At 41.3% G+C, this 22038-nt stretch overlaps 1 protein-coding gene across 2 annotated transcripts in view; it reads left to right on the top strand.

Annotated features, from left to right (window-relative positions):
• The first annotated feature begins 7378 nt into the window (after window positions 1-7378).
• KLHL42 (kelch like family member 42) overlaps window positions 7379-22038 on the top strand; it is a 39615-nt gene continuing 24955 nt past the window's right edge. The window contains exons 1-3 of one of the 2 annotated variants that reach the window (XM_080392384.1): window positions 7379-9767; window positions 16294-16487; window positions 20386-20504. In XM_080392384.1, the coding sequence (XP_080248510.1) occupies window positions 8875-9767; window positions 16294-16487; window positions 20386-20504 (1206 nt within the window). In that variant the 5' untranslated portion in view covers window positions 7379-8874. Of the gene's footprint in view, window positions 9768-16293; window positions 16488-20385; window positions 22033-22038 lie in introns of those variants that run through there. The other variant, XM_080392383.1, reaches the window with a different exon arrangement.

The raw sequence follows: 22038 nt of genomic DNA, 5'->3' as shown, positions 1-22038 counted from the left end.
TTAACAAGGAGATCGAACTGGTACAAAACAATTATTTCTATTGGATAAAGCTGAGTATGTCTTGAGCCCGTTTAAATAAATAGAATTATTTCCATAAGCAAAAAATTAGATGTAATGAGTAGCTTTAATGGTATATGTATTTGTAGTTACACAAAGATACGCTGTCTCATTGCCTCTGCTTTTGTATGTTTGATGCCTTGCAAAGTGTAGATGACAAATATGTTTACTTCTTCCTTTTCAGGAAAAAAAAAAAGACTAGCCCTGTGACCTACTTCAGTTAGTTGGACCTGAGATACCATACGATTTGTTTCATTTCAGTGGGGCTCTGTCCAGACATTAAGATAAAGTGTGAGACTGGATGTGAACATGCCTGAGCATCTAAATGTCTTTCAGACCATTCAGTAAGACTTTCTCTGGCATCACGTTTGGAATAAAGTAACAAAATCTCAAGTACCTGTTACTTCCATTGAGGCAGTCACCACACACAGTAAGAGAGAGTACTCACTATGCATAATATCTATTTGCAAATAGTTATGTATTTGCAAAAATAGGCTTGGGTAACCACTCCTATTGTGTACAGACCTATGTGTTCTGAAGGTATTTTTAAAATAGGGGTTTTTTGTTTGTTTGCCACTGTTTGCCAGTAGACACATTGCTAGTCTTAATACCATCATGTTTTTATTCTGTTCTGCTGTGTGCTTTAACCAAGCAGCTGTTTTTCCTTTTCATTACTTGTCATTCTTTCTCCTTTCTCTGTTTCTGAATAAAATTAAAGAGTGGGAGTAGCTGCAGGGAAACTTTTTATTTAATGAAACATAAAGAGATTGAAATAAATAAGTAAATAAATGGCAGCTTTGGGCAATTTCCTTTAAAAACTGAAAAGTTCTATATATTAAATTTCAGTCTTCTTCCAGTTTCCCCAAAGTTTCACTTTGACTTTTCTATGGGAAATGCATATATATAATTTAATGCTGAACTTTAAAATCACAAACATTTTGCAAGAAGGAAATACTCACGTCTTACCTGCAAACCAGTGACCGACTGTTCCATGTGCTCTGTGAGGAGGGATCAAGAGACTTTTACTGTTAGTGAGGAGTCTGTGGCCAGTATCAGACCAGTACTTCAGGTTATTCAGTAGTTTTTTTCATTGGTCTTCTCAAATTTCTTCCTGGAAAACCGAAAGCCAGTTGCCTGATTTCTGTGAGAACATGGTTGTCTTTTCAGACCTTTCAGTAAAAGATACAAATACACCTGCCACAAAGGAAGAGAATGATCTTTTTAATGATTCTTCTTGTAAACAGAAACGATACCTGAAGTTTTCTACCTGGGCTGGCAGTGATAATGGCACAATCCAAAAGCTCCCTAGCACAATGGATTCATCATTGGTCATTAACTCTTTTTTTGCCAAATAGCAAACACTTTTTTTTTTTTTTTTTTTTTTTTGCCAAAACACTTTTCCCATATAAAGTAACAGATACATATTGATATTTGGAACTATATTTAGTTTATACGGAATCAATGGTTCTAGTACTCAGAATATATAAAGACCAGAAAGAAGATCTGTATAGTACAGGAAAGCTTTCCTGAAAAGGACTAAAAATGCCAAGGCTTTGATTCTGCACTCAGATCAGCGCATCTAAAACTACACTGTACATTGGCTTTGTTCATGGGCGCCCTGTTGTCCACTTGTTATCATCCTGTGCTTCTTTGCTGACTGTCTTGAAGTCCCCTCTCAGCCCTAATGGGGGAGGACAGGCAATGTCCTGGGTCAAGCAGTAGCTTAGGAATTTATGCTGGTGGAACAGCTATGGGAGACGGTGGTGTCAGCTGCTATGTCCCAGCCCAGACTAGTGCCTGCTGTTGGTAGTTTCTCCTTTCTTCTGCTCTGTGAGTGGTGGTTTTGCCCGTATGAGCAGAGAGGGACGCAGACTAGACAACAGAGGGCAGTTGGGCCTCCTGTCTGCATCTTCCCTTTCCCAAGTAGATTATAGGAGAGAAGTGAGAGAAAGCCCCTGATATGGCTGCCAGATGTGGCAATGCTCCTTGATGCTGCCATGAAGATGCAGAAGTACGTAGTGAACAATTGCTGCTAGGACAGACCCAGCCTGTCTCTGGGGTGGGAAAACGCTAGTGCTAACTGTGTAAAGCACTTCTCTGCTACAGTTAAAGTCAAACATGTTAGCTGCCATCAACTATGGTTTAGGTTGTCTGTGACAGAACAATGGAAAGACAGCAACTACCAGCTGAGAAGTGAGCCCAAAGCCTGCAGTTTCCCAGGTGAGGTACGAACCTGCCTGTGCCCTCCTTTGAACATCATTAAGCTTATTTAATCAAATGTGCAACGTCAGCCTCAATAATCTCTGAAGTCAGTGGAGCTCTGTGCCTGTGTTGCGCTCCATGTGCATAAATTGAATTGGAGCCCTGTGTTGAAATCGTCCTTATCTCATTTTTCTTAGATATGTACATGTGTATAGTGTTAAGTGTTAAGCTCAGAATTTTACCCAAGCTATTTTGATAGTATTTTGATAGTGCCAGAATATGTCACTGGAACTCTATTATAGCATAAAGGTTATAAAATGCTAATATAATGAATCATGAATAATGAAATATAAGTACTTTAAAAAAAATCAAAGCAAATCTTTTTGATGTTATTGAAATACTGTGCTCGCTTCCTTTCTCCTTTAAAATTTCCTTGAAATCAAAACATTCTTGCAAAATGTCTTACGTCCAACAAAACGGCATTTTTTGAGAGAACCGTTTTGTCAAAAACAGCTATTAGTGGTCAGATTTTGGTTTGGAGCAATATATCAAATTTTTAATGAATCTGACCTTCTCCAAGGTTTGGGACAGTTGAGTCCAGGATTCTGGTTTCAGCCCCATCCCAGCAACATGGTAAAAAGAGGTGAAATATTACAGTTTCTGTTCCTGGGACTTTGTGCAAACCATTTTTCAAACCCTCATTTCGAAGGGGCTGCCAGGCCCTAAGATTCTCTCGGAGCTTGGCTTCAGACTAATTCTGGTAAAACCTCTGCACGAAGGCTGGAATCTGTGTGTTCAAAAAAAGAGCAACAGAAGTCTTAGCCAGATTAGATTTATACAAATATAAATCTACTGGCATACGTATAAACTTGAGCCAAGGCTTATGACAAAAGGCACAATGTTTAGCAAACACTAATGAATGAATGCTGATTTATGACAGAACTTGAACCTAGGCAAAGGGGATGGAGTTTCAGTGTTGTGATGAATTTTATACAGCTGGATACTTAGTGAAAGTCTTCCATGTGGATTACAATTCATTTAACCAAGCTATTATGTACTAAGATTCAGCTCTGCCTGTCTGCACCAGGATTTAAAAATACATGCTGTTCTAAAAGCACCCAGTTTACTCTCATCTAGACAGAGCTACACAAGAAGATTCTGGCTGGGGATGCATGGTGCGTTTGTGCAGAGCAAACATCCCAAACAAGAGGTTCAGCAGCAGGTAGAGCACTCCAGCAGCCTGACCCCTATTCAGGTTGTGTCAGGGAACACTTATTTCACCTAAGAGAGTTTCAAGGAAATTTCTTACTGGGTCTTTGGCATTAAAAATGGAACAGATTGAACACCATTGTAACAATCTACACGCTCATGCCTGCATTCTGCTCTCGAGTGACTGAACTTTCTCATGATCCATAGAGAATGCCCACTAGCACACAGACTATTGAAACAGCCTTTTTGCGGCCCAGAACAAGCTCAGTGGCACTCACTTTAGTATTTATCACTCATTTAATTTGACTCAAGCAGAGTGAAGGTAAGTACTTGACAATAAAAGATCAGTATTAAAAAAAATATGCCACTCCAAGTATTTTTTCAGTAGTGTTGCAACATATGCTTGTTGCAAGGAATATATGTGAAATAGTACATCAAAAGCAGAAAAATTCAACAGAAAATAATAGGGAATAAAATCTAAACAAATGCTATTGGAAAAAGAAGTGCTTTTTCTTGGAATAGCACTGCTAACGGAATTGGGTAAGAAGTGCTTTGTTTGGCTGCAAATCTGAAGAAAGAAATTACCTTTATTTAGCAGCTCATCCTTCACAAATGATAGAGATTTCAGTTGAAATAAAATTATACTCCAGTCAGTTCCTCTCAGAAATGCCAAGATCCTTTAGAACACTGATATTTTTAATACAGAAATACGGCCGGATATTTCCTATGTTCCACAGATGCTTACTTTGTATCCTGTGACAAGGAAAATACTAAACAATGGCAGCAGTTAGGGAATCCTTTCCAAAAGACTAATTCCTCTCTTGAGTAATTCCACTATTACTCAATGCACAGTTCCCTGGCAGTATAGTACAATTCGCTGGCATCTCTGAGGGAAGAATGTGGCACTTTATCTTTTATATTAGATAGTATATATATTTTAAATACTCCCTGATTCAGTTCCATTTCACATTTTGGATTAATAAGGCTGAAACTTTTCTTTCCCCCCCTCCCCTCTTTGTGGTCCTTTCCTTAGAGCATTCAGGTGGTGTTGCTTTCTGGTTCTCATGTATTATCCAGTGTCTCTGTGTTGAATCAAGAGAAGGTTTGCCTAAAACAAACACAAAACCGCAGCAGTCTTCCTTTAGGCACCACACTGGTGCTTAAGGGTTTGGTTCTCCTCTGCTGCAGATTTTTTGTGTGATTTTGGGTTAGACCCACAAAGCAATTCAGGCTATATTTCATGTATATGTAAACCACGTTTCCTGCCAAGAAAAGCATTTGTCATTCTGATTCCCACTCACTGGTACTTCTGTTACCCTCCCTTGCTGTGTCTTGTGACCTTACCAGCCTGGAAACCTATCCGGCTTACCCACACAAACCCACTGAGTGGTTCGCGGAGGAAAAACGAGTGGCCATGGTTTTCTAAGTAAACCTAAGCAGTGTTAAGTACTTGAAGTGAATCTAAAGTGTAAGCAGGCTTCCGTCTTAGCACACAGAGCAGGCTTGCACCAGCCCTACGGACATCCCTTGCCAGTCAGGAAGCATCAGCCGAGTTCCATGCAAAACAGAAAGAGCGCTACTTCTGGCTAGTTATCTCTGGCTTTGGTTTTCCTGTCTTTGTAGCAGTAGCTCCTCCTGACTCTCTGTGTTTTCTTGCTTTAGCTGTGCTGGAAAAGTCAGAGAGCTATAGAAATAACATGCCCAGGCAGAGGAAGGGTCAGCAGCTTAGGTTTTCCTTATCATGGTTGAATAGTCTATTACAATGTAGCTGCTGTATGAAAGAGCTTCTACCATTGCCAAGCCTTACTAAAAGAAAAGAGTGATCTCTCTTCAGCCTTGGAAATAGTTCAGGCATTAACTACAAGAAAAGAGTTCAGGCATCAAGCACAGGAAAAAGTGTCTAGACTGCGAATCCCAAGCAGAAATGGCCATCTCGACTCTCGAGCAAGAGAGCCCTTATTGACACTCTCTGGTGTCTTCCTGCTCCATTTGTTGGCACTTGAGAACCCTTTTCCTTGAGATAAATTTGTCTCTTAGGCACTGTAAAGAGAGACCTAAACTATCTAAAACAGCTTGAAGATTTTGCTCCAGAAGCCAAACTCTAAAAGCCAGGTATCGGAAAGCTAAGCATAGTTACCCTTCTCTTCCTCTGTGTGTAAATGTCTTGTTTTTCAGGGCATGTTCTTTGACCAAAGACTCATTTAATATCTGCCATAATGCAAACTTATTTTTATGAGGTTTCATGCTTCAGCATGTTCTTATAGAGTGATAGATTGTCTTTCTTATTTGTCTCAAAGATAATGCAAGTCTTTTATGGCTTTTAACTACAGATTTTGACTTTGTAGCTGTAGCACTAGAGTCCCATTTTTAACTCTGGAAAATACATTTCTTAGTATCATAAGATCAAACAAGATGATTGGTGGTGAAACAGCAAGATCTTTTCATTGATTCCAGTATAACATGTATTATTGATCCTAGCATAAAACAGTATAGCTGTAGACTGGGAGACAGATGAAATTATCTCTACAAAACCAGAAAATGTAGTCCTTGCCTTGGTGCTTTTGCAGTGTAAGTACTATATAAGCACACCATACAGACTGATTAGCATAGCAAAAAAACCCCAAGCAAACTGCCCTGTCAGCATGCTCTGACTTAACACAATTGCCCAGCCCGAAGCCTGGATAAAGCATAGATAGCTGACAATCAGCCTAGTAAAAGCAGTTGGTTAAGGAAACAGATTTAGGCTTTTTGCAACAGTGGCCATTCAACAAAGAGTACTGCTGACCCCTTGTGTGTATGACAGCTCCTGATGACAGCTGTGTAAGTCAGTGCTCTCGAAAGTTTGCTGGCAGGAAGAAAATTCTTATTAGTACATGGCAGAATTGATCCAGTCTATTAAAAACTTAATGGACTGTGAGGACAATGGACTTGAAATCCTTGGCAGGTGTGGGCACATAGGCAACAGGAAGGCACAAAAGGCAACAGAAGAAATTGTCTGTCTGTCCAGGCTGCTGTGTCAGCACTTTGAGGGAACAGAATTTATCATAACTGACTACACGGAAAAAATCACTCACCAGTTAGGATCTAACTTACGAATACATCAAGCACACAAGACTCCAAAACAGATGTCTAAAGATGGCAATCATACCACTGTGTTGGCAATCATACTGTATTCCAGCGGGGCAGCTTAATGGCCACGACAAACACGAGCTCTCTGTTTACCTCTGGAGTGTGAATGATTACAATTGCTTGAAATGTCTGCCTATGGGAATTACGGCACAAGAAGGAAAGGTGGGTTGGACTCCTACTGAAATGGTAAGACACTCGTGTGTGTTGACGACCTTTCCCAGGCTGAACCTGAGGCAGAGAAAAAAACCAGCCAGTGCTGAAACTGAAGCTTCAGCTCAGTGCAAGAAACCTGAAAAGGCAAATGATGCCGTGTGTCATCAAGAGCAGAAGACAGGAGACTGGAATTTGAAAATTAATTAAATATTGAGGGAGAATGAAAGAAATCTGCAAAATAAGCAAACAGTGGAAGTAGGAAAGAGACAGTGAGAGGTAATAGTGAGCTAGCTATGGCCTGAGGCAGCTGAAGGGAGCCCTTTGCAACTGGTTAAAATATTATATGAAAGGATTTCAGAACATGAAATGGGCCCTTCAAAAGCAAAATGATGAAAATGCTTTGAAGTGAGGTGGGAAGGAAAATGTACAGAGATCTACCTCCCCTCAACAAATGTTTTTATGAAAGCAGAAAAGAACACCTGTAACTCTTGAGGTTGACATTCATGTCATGGCTAGAGTTAAGGTGAAGATCAACAAAACAGTGAGAGAGGATCATTTCACAGATGAAATGCTAAAAAAGCAAAAAACCCTGTCTTCTTTAGAAAAAAAAAAAAAAAAAAAAAAAAAGGCAGGGTGGGGGTGGGGTGGGGGGAAAAGAAACAGTCTAATGCCAGTCCAAAGAGTTTTAGTTGTTGGGGGAAATGATCCCTTCTGACTAGTGGAAACAGGGAGTTGTCTGAAAACTAAGCAACCTGCAATAACTGGAGATGAGTCACATCACTGCTGAAGGGAAAGATTTTCTATGGTCTGCAATATATGAGGTGAAGGAAATATCTTTATAAAGATTAAAAATATAAAATATATTTTTAAAGTCTTTATATTAAGCATCATCATATAGGAATAGGATTGCAGACTTCCTCATCTGTGTTAACAGGAATTTTTGTTTGTTTGTTTTGGTTGGTTTGTTTGGTTTTTTTTCTGGTTTGGGGTGTTTGTTTTTGTTTTTCCAGAAAGTGTTATGTTTCAAGAATGTAACAAGGCAAAACCCAAACCAGACACTTTATCTGTGCCCAAGATGCTCAGTTGTTAATTTGTTGTTTCCTTATTCATGTCAAACAAACCCAGGTCCCTGGTATGCAGGTCACTCTCACGAGTAACACTAATGTCCTATTCCGGGAACTTGGTTTAAATAGAAAAGACAGAGTAGCAGACAGGTTATATGGTAACTTTATACACCAAACGAGGCGCTGAGGGGACTTGGGAAGAATCAGGAAGGTCGTAACAGAACTATGGTTCGTCCTCGCCACTGGTAAATCCCGCTGCTGCCCTGCCGTGCGCGGTGATCCTTAATGTTGCGGTTTTTTAGGGAATGCCACCGCGTGAGGATGCCACGGCGGCAGGCTGGCCGCAGCGCTCCCTCCCCCTCTCTGGCGAGGCACCAGTACATGCACACGTTCCGTATTTTGTTTTTATTTTTTTCCCCTGCGTGCGTGGTTCGAGAATATTCCCCCTCTGCAGGGATGCAGCCGGACATTTATGGCAAGGGGTTAGAGCCAGCTCAGGCAGCGTCGGGGCTGGCGGGGGGTGGTCGGGCCGCCCCTTGTGACTGTCACTGCGCCCTGAGCTGAGCCCCCATCCCGCCGCCCCCCGGCCCAGCACCCCGACTGCACCCCCATAGCACCCCGACTGCACCCCCTGCCCAGCACCCCGACTGCCCCTCCCCCCAGCCCGGCGCGGCGGGCGGCCGGGGGTGCCCCGCTCCGCCGTTGCAGGGCTGGCCGCGCCGGGCAGCGCCGAGGCCGGGCCGTGGCGCCGCGCTCAGCTTTGCCTTTTTAGGGCTTATTCTTTCCTCTGTTCTGGTTTGGGGGGGGCTGTTTTCTCCTTTTTTTTTTTTTTTTTTTTTTTTTTTTTTTTCCTTCCCCTTCTCGTATCCTTGCAGGGACGGAGCGGCGGCGGGGCCCGGGGGCGGTGCCTCCCCCCCTCCCCCGGCGGGGCCCGGCCTGGCCCGGCCCGGCGCGGCGCCGCTCCGCTCCGCTCCGCTCCTCCCACCGGCGGGGCGGAGGAGGCGGCAGCCCGCAGCCGGCAGCGGCCGGGCCCCAGCGCGGTCGGGGGAGGGGGCGAGCGATGTCCCTGGCAGAGCGGCGGCGGCAGGAGGAAGAGGAGGGGGAAGCGGGCGAAGGGGATGGGGCCGGTGCGGGGGAGGAGGTGGTGCAGATCCGGCTGGGGGACAAGTGCTACCCGGTGTGCAAGAGGAAGCTGATCGAGCAGAGTGACTATTTCCGAGCCCTCTACCGCTCGGGCATGCGGGAGGCCGGGCAGGGCCAGGAGGAGCAGCTGCTGCGCGGGGGGCTGAGCGCCCTGGGGCTGGAGCTGGTGCTGGACTTCATCAACACCTCCTGCCTGGCCAGGCTGGAGCAGGAGGAGGGGGGCGATGAGGAGCCCCCTTTGCTGGAGGAGCTGGTGGAGGCCGCGTCCTACCTGCAGGTCACCCCCTTGCTCCGCCTGCTCCTCTCCCAGGTGAGGCTGGGCAACTGCTTCGAGCTGCACCGCCTGGCGCAGGTCTACGGGCTGCAGGACTTGCACGACGCCTGTCTAGACTTCATGGCTGCCCATTACCACCAGGTGCTGCGGAGGCCCGATGCTCGGCCACATCTCCTCCTGCCCCATGCTCTCCAGCAGCACTTGAAGGAAAGGCGGATGAGGGGCACCGCCACCCTCGTGGCCATCGGGGACTTCATGGGTGCCTCCTCCCTGGGCCTGCCTCCGGGCAGCCACCCTCAGGTGGAAGCCCCCTGGTCCATGCTGAGGTATGATGAGGAAGCGCAGAGGTGGCTGCCCCTGGCCAGCAACCTGCCCCCTGATCTGGTGAACGTCCGAGGCTACGGGTCAGCAATGCTGGACAACTACCTGTTCATTGTTGGGGGCTACAGGATCACCAGCCAGGAGATCTCGGCTGCCCATTGTTACAACCCTTGCCTAAACGAGTGGAGTCAGCTGGCTTCCATGAACCAGAAGAGGTAACCCTTGCTCCCTCAAATACACGTGTGTCCATGTATGTTGTCAAAATAGACCCTGTTGAGTCACGTGGCGTTGACAGGACTCTGTTACGAGAAGTGATTCAAACCTGTCTCGGTGCCCTGAATCACCTGCATCTCTTGGATGGTGTGGTGGGAAGGACCACAGTGCTTGGTGGTGGCCTGGCAAACCTGGGCTTTGCCAGCAAGAGTCATCCCACCGCAGCACAGCGCTGCTGCCTCTCCTGCTCAGGGACACCCTGCACGGCACAGGGAGCTGCTGTGGCCCGGGATGGGTGAGGAGGACAGGACTTTGTTGTGTGGTTGAGGCCTCAGCTGTGGGAGAACACGAGGTAGATGTCAGTGGAGGAGGACTGTGCTATGGCCCTCCACCATGTGTGACCATTCACCTCGGTGTGAAGTGGTAGTAGGCTCCCACTTCTCCTTTAAATTGTAGCATACAAGGTGCCAGCCTTTCCAAATAGCTGTCTTGCTGGTAATAGAGATTCTCTTTGAAATAACAAAGATTTTTTTTTAAAAAAAAAAGTGGTTTTTTTTCCTACTTTCTTTGTGGCATATTTTAACTCCAGTACTGTATTTGACAAGTTTTCCTGCTCTTGGTGGGGATGTCCAGTGTCAGTTAGGGCTGTAGATGGCTGAAAAAAAAAATAGTTGGAGCAGTTCTTGTACTTTGGTTGTAGTTTCATAAAAAACTGAATGTTTTGTAGGCCTGCGTTTCAGTGCAGTCTTCACCAGAAAAATGTCAGGAAGATTGTGAGAAATTTCTCACTCTGTAAGAATATTTGGATCTGGCAATCATTCATAATTTTGATCGTTTTGCTTTTTTCCTTTATCCTTTTGAATTGTTTGCTTGACATTTATGTTGAAGTTAGTATTCAGAAACACTTGTATAATTTACATTTGAAAGAATAAAAGAGAGCTGGCCTTGAGGGGGACTCGGAGAGAGAGGCCATCTCCCTGACCAAGGGTATGGCTGCTCTACCTTAATCATCAAAACAAAGCCTTTTGCTTCACTGAAACAAATGTTTCTGTTATCCAAACCAAACTTCCTCATTGTTTCCATTTTAGAAGAAGAGTTTAATTTTTTATCTTCTCTGTCTGTAAAAGAACAAGTGAGGAGGCCAAAATTCACTGTAGAATGGAAATTCTCGTCATCCAGTAAATTGAAAGAGCATGCAGAGACCCAAACCATTGGCATAAAGGCATAAATGCTTTGTGTCTGGGCAGCAAAACTGCAGTCTCTATTCCAGTCTCGATTTAGCTCTTGCCAGCTAAACCCCCTCAAAACAGGAATTTGAACTAAAATTAGTTCTTTTACCATTTCACCATTTTTTTCACTTCCTGTGGTGTTGTGAGAACTTCACTGAAATGATTGGCTCATAGTCAGTCCTTGGAATTGGTCAGAAACAGTGGTTTTTTTCAGTATTTCTGGCTTCTTGGAATGGTGTTCTGAAAAATTTCATTTTAAAATTAATGTTTAGGTTTTAGATACTGCAAACACCTTTTCCTGCAGACATATTTCTTAGAGACTCAACCTATAAGCAGTCACCACCGGGGCACCTGTGGGAACTGAGATGATGTAGCCGGCCTCGCTTCGACAGTCCTGCCTACATGAGGGTGTTGGCCTCGATAGGAAAAGATAACGGGGTCAGCCCACACAGCCTCTCCTTTGGAAATTAACTCAAACACAAGAGTCCCACGTTGATCAAGTTAGGAGGTTTTGGCATTTTGTGATGTGTATAGTAAGAGGGATGTTACTCTCTACGATGATTCTGCAGCATGGCAAGTGAGGGCTTTTAAAAAAATGCTTTCTCGAGGCCCTTTTTTCACCATACAATCTAGCTGTTCAAACTCTAGATCAGCCCTTTTTTCTCCCACACTTTCCCTTTTTTCTAGGATATATAATAATCATATCTGAAATAAACACATGGGTATTTTCTCCTTATATTAATGTTTTCAACTGCACTGCCATACAATTTTTGCCATTAATTTTGAAGCCTGTCACAGGTGACAGCAAGGGATTCCTTAGCAAACACATTGGCCATTTACTGCAGAAAAGTATCATACAAGTGGATATTTTTGGAGTAGTGTCTATTCCTACATTTTGTGGTAGTTATTGCAGGCCAAAAAGAGCCCAGAATTACGTCTGCCTCCAGACTGCAAGGTAGCAGCAAGTGAGTATGTTGCTCCCTGAGTCATAAACGGGAATTTTTGGTTTTTTTATGGATACTCTGCTGACTCCTTCACAAAACACGTTTTTGATTTTAACAGCTTCATGAGGTCTCAACTCTGAAGTTATTAATTATTTTTTATATCTGACATAACATTTTAGCTTTCTGGTGACCTGCTTGACATTTTGTGGCCAGAATACGCAAAGTACATTCTGTGCCATAGGAGCCAAGAGCAGGGTGATTTTTAGGATCAGGGATCTTGCATTCAACAGGAACAGCACTGATGCCCGTCTGCTGCACAGATGCGCTGCAGTTAGATCTGCAGTTTGCTCAGTGTTGTATTTTTAGTTTGTTACGCTGTAGTAAAATAAGCAGGGTGGTTGCCCAACGTGCTGCTTTGGAATTACAGTCATGTGACTGTCTGCCAAATGAATTTGTCAGCTGATATATTACATCCCGTGGATGAAATTTTTACATACCTTGAGGGAGGGTTCTAGTTCCCATTGAAGTTGGTTTGACTTCAGACAATAGAATATCTGGATTTGGCCTATATGAATGGATGCATATGTTGGCCTCAAGAGAAGGCTGAGGAGTTACAGAAATAATTGTGCTGATTTGCTTTTAATGTAATAACTTCTTTTCCCTCAACAAACCTTGTAAATTCTATAATATTTTTATCTTTAATAATTTCCATTATTGTTATATAGAATTCCAGGATGTTGGCATTCTTCACATATGCGTAGATGAAATAATCTCAATTTACTTCTAAGTAGAAAACAAAAGCCATCGGATGTGTACTGAATTCTTACACAACAAAGTTGTTCTGCTTTAGGTTATAGCTGTTAGCTTTCTTTCTGGATGCAGAGGTCCTATTACTGTAGTTTCACATTTGTTCACAACAGATAACTACTGTATATTATTCCTGTGATGCCCACATAAGCTTGAGAAAGTGTTATTCCCAGTTTGTGCCTACAAAAGGGAGGTAAAATAATTTGTTCAGGTTCATATAGGAAGCCTGTGACTGAGCCTGAAATTTCTCATCATCCAAGGGCTAAATCTAGTGCTGGTCACAAATAGTCCATAACAGATCACATTTTCTAGATCTTTTAATTCTAGAGGTAGTGCTGTATTTGGAATACTGTCAACTACTCGAACTTTTCATGGAAGAAACTTCATGTAAGCATTGCCCAAGACCACTTGTGATCTTTGGGGACAGGAAGGTAACAAAGTGCATTGAGGACTGTTCAAGAAATACCATTGAATATCTTTCCATACTTTTCTTTAAATTGATGTTGTCAGTTAAAATTTGTGGTTTGAAAATAATATACTCATAGGTTTTCTACTGCATGTGCCAGATAGAGCTGTATATTCCACTTCTATTTTCCTTCAGAACCTTCCTACTCATGGCAGGTGTATCTTCCAGGCTTGGAAGACCCTTGTAAACCCCTGGCTGGGATTATACACATGCACGTGGAACGTGGTTTTTGTGAGCAATCTGTGCCTGAACTGCTGCCACTCTGAGGACTGTTACAGGAATGTAGGAGAGGGTGCTCCTGGGGAATGGTAGTGGTTTATGAGATCTTCTCTTTCTGCATTTTGAAATATTTTTTTATTCAAAATTCTTCTGTGTTGGGGGGAAAACAGACCTTTCAAAATTTTTTGAAAATAAAAATTTTGTGCATGTAGTGCTTTGCGCTTGTCTTCACTGAATGAATAATGTATTTTGAAGTAAAACCCCAGAACTTGCTTTTGCTTGTGTTCCTGGGGTTGCTTTCAGAGGAAATGAAGGATGTCAGAGGAGAGCTCATACCTGGTCTTGTCACAACAAGAAGGGTATGCACTAGGCCTGGCATTTGGATCCCCCAAGTTTAGATAACTCACTAATTTGAGCAGAGTTATATCGCAGATGAATCTGACCGGCTGCTCAGCTTTGCTGTTTCCAAGCTGTAGTCCATGGAACAACTGTTAGTTGTGGAGAGCTGGCTGGTTGCTCAATGTTTGCTTTCCTTATTTCCAGCTGCTCCAGCACATTACAAGAGTGTAAAAATACACTAAATATTTCCTAATGTTCACTCTCCATAAAAACACCTGCTGTTATTGGCACGGAAAGGTGAATGGCAGAAGTTTTTCATAACATATTGAGCCATTGTCCAGACTTCCATATAAAGTGTGCTGATGGATACTTACAGCTACTTTAGAGTAAAACGAAACTTATAGTTAATGTGTCCCATAAATCTTGAGATACTTCCACTGAATGTTACCCATTTTAACAAGTGTTGGAAGTGGTTAATTGACTGGCACAAACTACGTGGCCTCCTTCTAGAATAATTGAAGTTGAAAGTTGTGCCATAGTTTTGCCTGTGCTGCAAGAAACAATTCAGTGATACAAAGGTCATCAAGCAAAAACTGGATTAGTTTCCTCCATTCAGACAAAACAGTAAGAGGCTACAATTAGAGGGTAACTAGAGAAGCACGTGTAAATTAGGAAACCTGAATTCTTTAATGTTCTGACAATACACACTTGTTTAGTTAATTCACGTCCTCTGTTCAAGAACTTTTAGCATGTTTAAAAAGTGGCTAGGGGATCTCAGAATAGGGAAACGCTCTGTGTGTGTGTGTGAACTCTAAAGTAAAAAATTCTACACCATCTCCATCACAGGCACAGAGATACAGGCTTTGCAACATAGTTCAGATTTTAAAGGATTGCTTGGAAAATGCATTTACATTTTGTGGTTTTGTCACTTTGTTAATTTGTGGATTTTTTCCCCACCATAACTTTTAGAATAGGTACATTGTTTTGAAAATCATAATGTTTTGCAAGTAATTATCCTCATTTCATACACGCTATTGATTGCCATGTTATTCTGGATTCTCTAAGATGGAAAACATAATTGCTGTAGAGGGGAGATGAACAGAGTGACCTAATAGTAAATGTCAGCAAAAAATGAATAAAAAGCAATTAATTCCTTCAAAGGAGCATTTTAGTTTCCAAAGCTGTATCGAGATGACAAGAACAAAATGATTCCATCTGGAAACAAATTCTTTTTCCAAATATATTTAATAAAAAGAAATTGCAGGGCAGTCTGCTGCTAGGCAGGGTTCATTTTGTCCAGACAAAACCCTGCAAAACTACTTAGCGGTAAATTTTGAATCTTGGATTAATGCTGAGTGAACCTCACTTTACTGCTCAGCAGGCCAACATGTGTCTAAAGCACCACTTCAGTTTTACAGACATAACGCAGTTCCCCGCTTGGCATGATGCTGAGCTGGTGCACTCCAATGGCTTTCACACATCTAGGTAATTGGGATACTGCACAGTAAAATCTCAGTTTGGCTCAGCAGTAGAGGAGGGACAACCCTTCCAGGTAATGAGACTGTTTCTGAGGAGAGCTCATCTTCTATTAGACCAGCTTCCATAGCTGGGAGGAACAGCTGAGCATTCATTCCCTCTCTCTTCAAGTCCTCCGATTTCTTCCTACAGACTTGCACCTGTAATATCCATAGACCATTTGTTTCTCCCTGTATTATCTTAAAAGTATAAGGAATAAAGTTTCCTGTGCTTCAGTAATTAGAAAGTTGCCCTTTTCCCATGTGTGACATGTAACAGCATAATGGAACAGAATAAGAAATAAAAGAACAGGGCATTGCCTGTGGAGTACAATGCATTTTGTTCAGCTTTTTAATTTTTATTAATTTATTTTATTATTTTATTAATTTAATTTACATATATATCTTGCTTCAGTGGGGCAGAGGATGTATTTAGTAATTTAATTCTGAATAAGGTACAGGAGATTGTCTCTTCTTTTGCAGACATGATTCAGTGTGTAGTTTTAAATTTCTGTTTATTAGGGTTATTAAAGAGATTCTATGTTACAGACTGAGATGAGTACACATTCTTAAGCATTCATCAAGCCTTGTCTGAAATTTCTGCAATTTAACTAAAATAATATCTTTAACTCTGTGTTTATATGTTTTTCTCTACTGAAGGTACTTTACTAAAAGCCCAGTAAAAATGAGACATCTACAGAACACATTAGTTAACTAAACATTTAGAGGTCAAACTGTGACACATTGAAATCTGAGATGAAATATTTGTCAGTCTCAGCATCAACGTCATTAACATGGAGAATGTCACTGGTTACTGTCCAGCATAATTACAGTGTAATTACAGAATTTTGGCCATACACAGAACAGTTCAGATGCTGTAATATATGAAGTGATGGTACAAGTTGGAAGTGATGATGGGTATGTTGGAGCCTGGATAGGAAGAACTTTCTTTCCTATATTTTTCTGTGCATCTGTGCAACCTGTTTCAATGCTGCAATCTTCTCTTTCAGGTCCAATTTTAAGCTTTTGGCTGTGAATGGAAAGCTCTATGCCATCGGGGGTCAATCTCTTTCCAACGTGGAGTGCTATAACCCAGAAAATGACTGGTGGACTTTCGTAGCATCCATGCCAAACCCTCTTGCAGAATTTTCAGCTTGTGAATGTAAAGGCAAGATCTATGTTATTGGAGGATACACCACACGAGGTAGAAAGTTTGCCTTTACCCTTTTTTTTTAAAAAAAAAACATGATTGCTTCTAAAGCCCAGATAATTTTATTTTTCAGGAAATCTTTTGAACTGTTGTAGAAAGCTGCATAATATTCACTAAAACATATAGAAATAAGTCACTGGTAGAAAATAATTGACAAATGATACAACAAAAGCAATATTAACTCTGTCATAGAGGATTCAGGTATTTATTTTTTTTTCAGGGCCTACATGGATCTAGGGCTCTGTTATTGTGAGGGAACAGACTGATGTGTACATCAGCACCCAGCTCAGCCCTCCTGTTTTTAGATTGTGATCACACAGTAGAGAGTTCTCAACAGATACACTTTGTTTATTTTTTAAATACCTGGTTTAGACTGTCAGACGGGAAAATATGAAGAAATATCTGCCTGCATTACTGTTTCTCATGTATTAATAAATGTCATGGTCCTTTCACTATAGCATTTCAGTGATTCACAGGCAAATTCAGGCTGTAGCTAAGATGTTCAGTCCTGAAATAATTGAATTATTAATCAAAAGCTTAAGCAAGAACCAACATTTTAAACTTACTTCCTTTCTATACCTTGTTTTCTGAGGATACTGTAGAGAGGGAAGGATTTGAAATTGCATTCTTTCCTGACAATTACTTTTTCTTTATCCAGTAGAAAAACAAGCCATTTAAAAAGAACTCCCATTTGTTCATTTGTTAAGCATGTAGTGCTGTTCTTTGAGAGGAATACCATTTTCTCAGAGTTTTAGAAGTACTTTTTTTTTCCACATGCCAAATGTTCAGTATTTACCAGGATTTCCTAAATTTACATTCCTTTCTCTAGGACTTTGCCCACTTCATTTAACCACAGCAGGGTTTGGTGGTTTTTTTTCTCCAAATGGAGAATAAAATTAGAAGAGAGATTAACTTTTACAGAAAGTACTGCAAGCAAAGCTAAACTGACATTAGAACAAGCTTTCCCTTCTAGTGTCTGAGCAGATTTTAGGTCTGAGTCATTATAAAGTTTGTAAAAGACACTCTTCCACCCTTCATGGTCCTTGTGGTAGTAATAACCTTCAAGAGCGTTTTTTCTGGTCTATTCTGACCCAGAACCTGGTGGCTTCACTGAGGAAAACAAAAGATATCAGCGTGCCTGTGTCCATATGGAGGGCCATGCTGTGGTGTGCCCTGCAGTCCCAGTCCTCTAGTCACCCCTACTAAAGGACCTGTTGGGGTACGTGGTGCTCCTTGATGTTTGGCACTGGGACTGAAAAATGTCTGGCACATACCACTGTGTGCTGAAAAGTCAGACCCAAAGGGAAACATCCTTTGAGAAAAGAGAGCTGACAACAAGGAGGAGAGACTGAAACAGAGTAAAGGGAGGACTTTCTCTAGAGACCAGAGTTACGAGTTTTGCCATTTTTATCTAGAGTCAGAGAAAGAAGAGGTAAGAAGAAAATGCTCTGATTTGATTACTAGTGCTACAAGATTATGGGAGTACCGGCTTTCCTCCTACATCCTCTGCGCTTTGCAAGTTCCTTTTCTGGTGCTCATGCTGTTCTTTCTTCAGGCTGCCTACTCCTGGTGTCATGGATAAGAAGACCAGCATGTTGCTGATGCAAATCCCATTCCCTTAAAATTCACTAACAAAGCGCGCATAGTCAGGATTGCTGCCCTGTGTCAGGCTCCTTATTTGGTACTACCTGTGGTTTCAGCTGAAGGAGGATAGTAAATAAGTTACCTCTTGCTTCTTCCACACCTCTGGGGATTGCTGCTGACCTTACGGCTTCTGTCTTTTCCTAGATCTTTTCTTAAAATTTTCCTTTTTTAATGGATACAGGGTACTAGAATGGTATAAAGTCGTGAGCAGTGGATAACTAGCACATTTAAGCTTATGCTTAAATCCAGGACTGTTCAGGACAACAAACACCTGTGCTTGTTATAAATGAAGATTCTTTCCTGAATGAGGGTCTAGGACCAGTTTTTCTGTGACGGATTGGCTTAGGACAACTATCAGGCCTAGAATCCAGAATTGCTGCAGTTATACTAGTGTAGTGTAAAAAAAAAAAAATCAGAATAACTTCCAAGTTATGCAGATGTTGGAGAGTGTTAAGGCCTAACTGTCTGGGAAATACTGAGGTTCATTCGCTGTTTTACTACGTTCACTACATAAAACACATGCAGCAATGAATATGTAAATTTTTTTATTGTACTTTATTTTTAGTATTTCTGCATATACTTCGGTTGTAGTAGGTTTTGTAGACTATTTTTTTGATCTGTGTAGAGCTTTCTCCTGAGATTGCACTTTCCAAAAGACGGTAGGATCTGGAATTCCCTACTGTAAACTATAAGACACTTCTTGAATAAAGACCCTCCTTCCAATTCTCAGCTCTCACTTGTCCACCTAGATCCTAATAGAAACTCCATGTCAGGCACTATAATGTTCATGGTTTGTAGTTTTGTTTTGTTTTGTTTCAGTGGATCCAAGCTCTGGACGGAGCAAATGAGGGCCATATCACAATAGACTTCCATGTCATGTGCCCCCTCTCAAACCATAGCACTTTTTACCTGGGAAGATTACTGCTATACATAGAGAAACTTAATTGGGATTTCCACGCCCCCCTCCAATGAGTCAGAGAATGATACATTGTTTGTAGACAAAGATCATCTAAAAAGCTTTGCTCAGCAATTTCATAGAGCATTGACATGATACTTTCCCTCTTTTTTTTCCCTGTATTTAAAGTGGGTTAGGTGTTCAAGAAGGCAATGTAAAGTAATAGGCAATGACTGAAAATCATCAGAGTGCAAGCAAATGCTATAGCAGCACCTCGCTAATCATGCTGCTAATGCACTTCATTCATGGCAATCCAGTTATATTTATGGCTATTTATACCTGTGCCCTTACATAACTTGTCAGTATGTCACCGTCTGCTGTTCCACTTGGGAGCTCATCTGGAGATCGTCATGCAGGATAGGCTGGTAATATGGAGCAGGTTTTATTAAAAGGCCAGGCTGGAGTATGCAAACCTGTTGCTGCTTGTCACTCGAGTTTGGATTTAAGCTCAGGTCTCCGGAGATTGAAACTGAATTTACTAGCTAACGAGTCCTGTGCATTCTGTGTTAATTTAGTGAAGCTTTGGACACAGCCAAGGCCTCCTCTGCACCATAAATCAGGGTGGTATTGTAGCAATTTCGTAGAATAACAGTATTGCAAACACATGCATCCGCTGAGTTGTAACTGAGGTATAGATATGGCTTCAGTTTTTTTCTGTGCCTGTCTGATGCTGGAGCATGGGGTTCCTGGTTCTTAAATGATTTTGACGATGTGTGTTTCTCTTTTTTTATAAGGTACTGAACATGTGCTCTTAAGTCATCCGTGCCACTTGCTGAAATGTAACTAGCTTTATGAATTTCATTCCATAAAACTTTTGATTTATGGAGTGAAATGCAAAGTATCGAAGTTAAGCTTATATGATTAATCATCACTTGACAGCCATTAATGAAGCATACTGTCTTCATGATAATTTGATTCATCTGTGATCACTGTTGGAGAACAGAATATTGCTCCATTTCTGTTTTCATAAAAAATTCTTACATATCAATCAGAGGCAAAATTAAAAGCATAAGTTAGAAGGTAGGGATTATTCTGCTAAAAGCTGCATCTCCAGACCATTTACGTTGTGTAATATGCCAGAAGTAGCTTAATTTTTTCCTCTGTGAAGGAACAGAACATTCAGACTTTATTGTCAAGGACAAAGAGTTGCAGTTCTCAATAATCAATATTTCTTCCCTGGTCTGCTATGCTTTTGCACTGTAATTCATTAGCAATCTTTAATAATGGGCTGACACAGTTTGTAGTGTCTTCTAATGTATTTATTTATTTGTAAATGTCTCTCCTCTGTTTCAGATAGGAATATGAACATTTTGCAGTACTGTCCCACTTCTGATTCCTGGACCACCTTTGAACTTTGTGATGTCCATGTTCGCAAACAACAGATGCTCTCTGTTGAAGAAACTATATATCTGGTAGGGGGTTGTATTCATGAGCTTGGACCAAACCAAAAATCCAGCCAAAGTGAGGATGTGTTAACTGTGCAATCTTACAACATTGCTACCAAAGAATGGCTCTACCTCAAAGAGAACACATCAAAATCGGGTCTTAACTTGACTTGCACTCTCCACAACGATGGAGTTTATATATTAAGTAGGGATATTACTCTATCTACAAGCTTGGAGCACCGTGTTTTTCTTAAGTATAATATATTTACGGACAGTTGGGAGTCACTAAGACGCTTTCCAGCCTTTGGACAAAACATGCTGATCTGTTCTATGTATTTGCCTGATGTGCAAGAAGTGTAACAGCATCAGGGTTTTTTTCAGTTCATTAATCACTCTTGGAAGAAATACTGCTCCCTCTAAATAATTCCAGTTTAAGTATGTAATGTGGCTGTATAACAGACATAAGATACTGATTATGTTCTTTAAAAATTTGCAAAATCCAGTGTTAAGAGAAATGGTTCCAGAAACAGTTTTAAGATTTCAGTGTACAAATTTTATTGTTTTGGTTTAAAATTTCAGCAGGTATTTTTTGCAATTTAAACATAAAATTATTGTATTGGTAACTGATAAAGGAATTCCAAAGGCAAAACTGTTCAGTCTAGTTTTATTCTCCATCTTAATAGACAGTGTAGGAGATGAGCAAGAAGCATACATGGTAAAAGTGGAAATAATTCAATGAAATAAACAGGAAGTATAATTAAAATCACAACAGGAATTATTTCTTTTAAAATACAGGTTTTACTGAAGCTACGTTCCATCAAATGCACAATGTTTAAAATTGTTTATACTATCACATTTTTATCTCCTCTATGGTAACAAGTGAGATTCTCAAAGTTGCTGGAAATTGGGGTACCATCAAGAAGTAAAAACTTCCTCTGAATTATTTGTGATGAAATGCTTTGCCAGGGACCGGGAGGAATTGCCTAGAGGCTTACGGTTGCTGGTTGGGTGCTAGATGCCTCTTTAATGGAAGTTGGCAGCATTTATTGCTACCACTAAGAAAGAGGTAAAAAGGCTCTAAATTCAAATGGAGACATTTGCTCATCTTCAGAAAGGTTTTAAGTTTTAGTTACCTTGCTGTATTCTCTAGTACTAAGTGTTAAAGATAAAATTATAGTTGGCAACAGGCTGCATGTTAGGAAAACATGCATGAGTGCATGCCATGGTGATTCTGCACCAGGCACATCCTGCTTGATAGCAGTCATCCAGGGCACCCATCACTTGGTATGGAAGGGTTGATTTGTGTAAATGACCTCCTGCCAACACCACCCAAAGAAGGTGCACACGAATGTTGGCTCTTTCTTGTGTTACCAGGAGCTTGATAGAGATTACTTCAAGTTCGCCACCCAAAGTTGTTAGTTTCTACAAAGAACACTGTAAAATTGTCACCATGAATACTCCTTTGTGAGGATTCGGAAACAGATACTCTGGGAGCCTCTCCCAGTTCCTGCTTGTTGCCTGAGCAAATTATAGTCATGATTGGCCCCTTTTCTTTTTGTAG

This window comes from Falco punctatus (assembly GCF_963210335.1).
Source record: "Falco punctatus genome assembly, chromosome: 6".
In the NCBI taxonomy this organism is placed as follows: domain Eukaryota; kingdom Metazoa; phylum Chordata; class Aves; order Falconiformes; family Falconidae; genus Falco; species Falco punctatus.
Note: the sequence above shows the minus strand (reverse complement) of the source record. Positions and strands in the feature narration are given on the sequence as shown.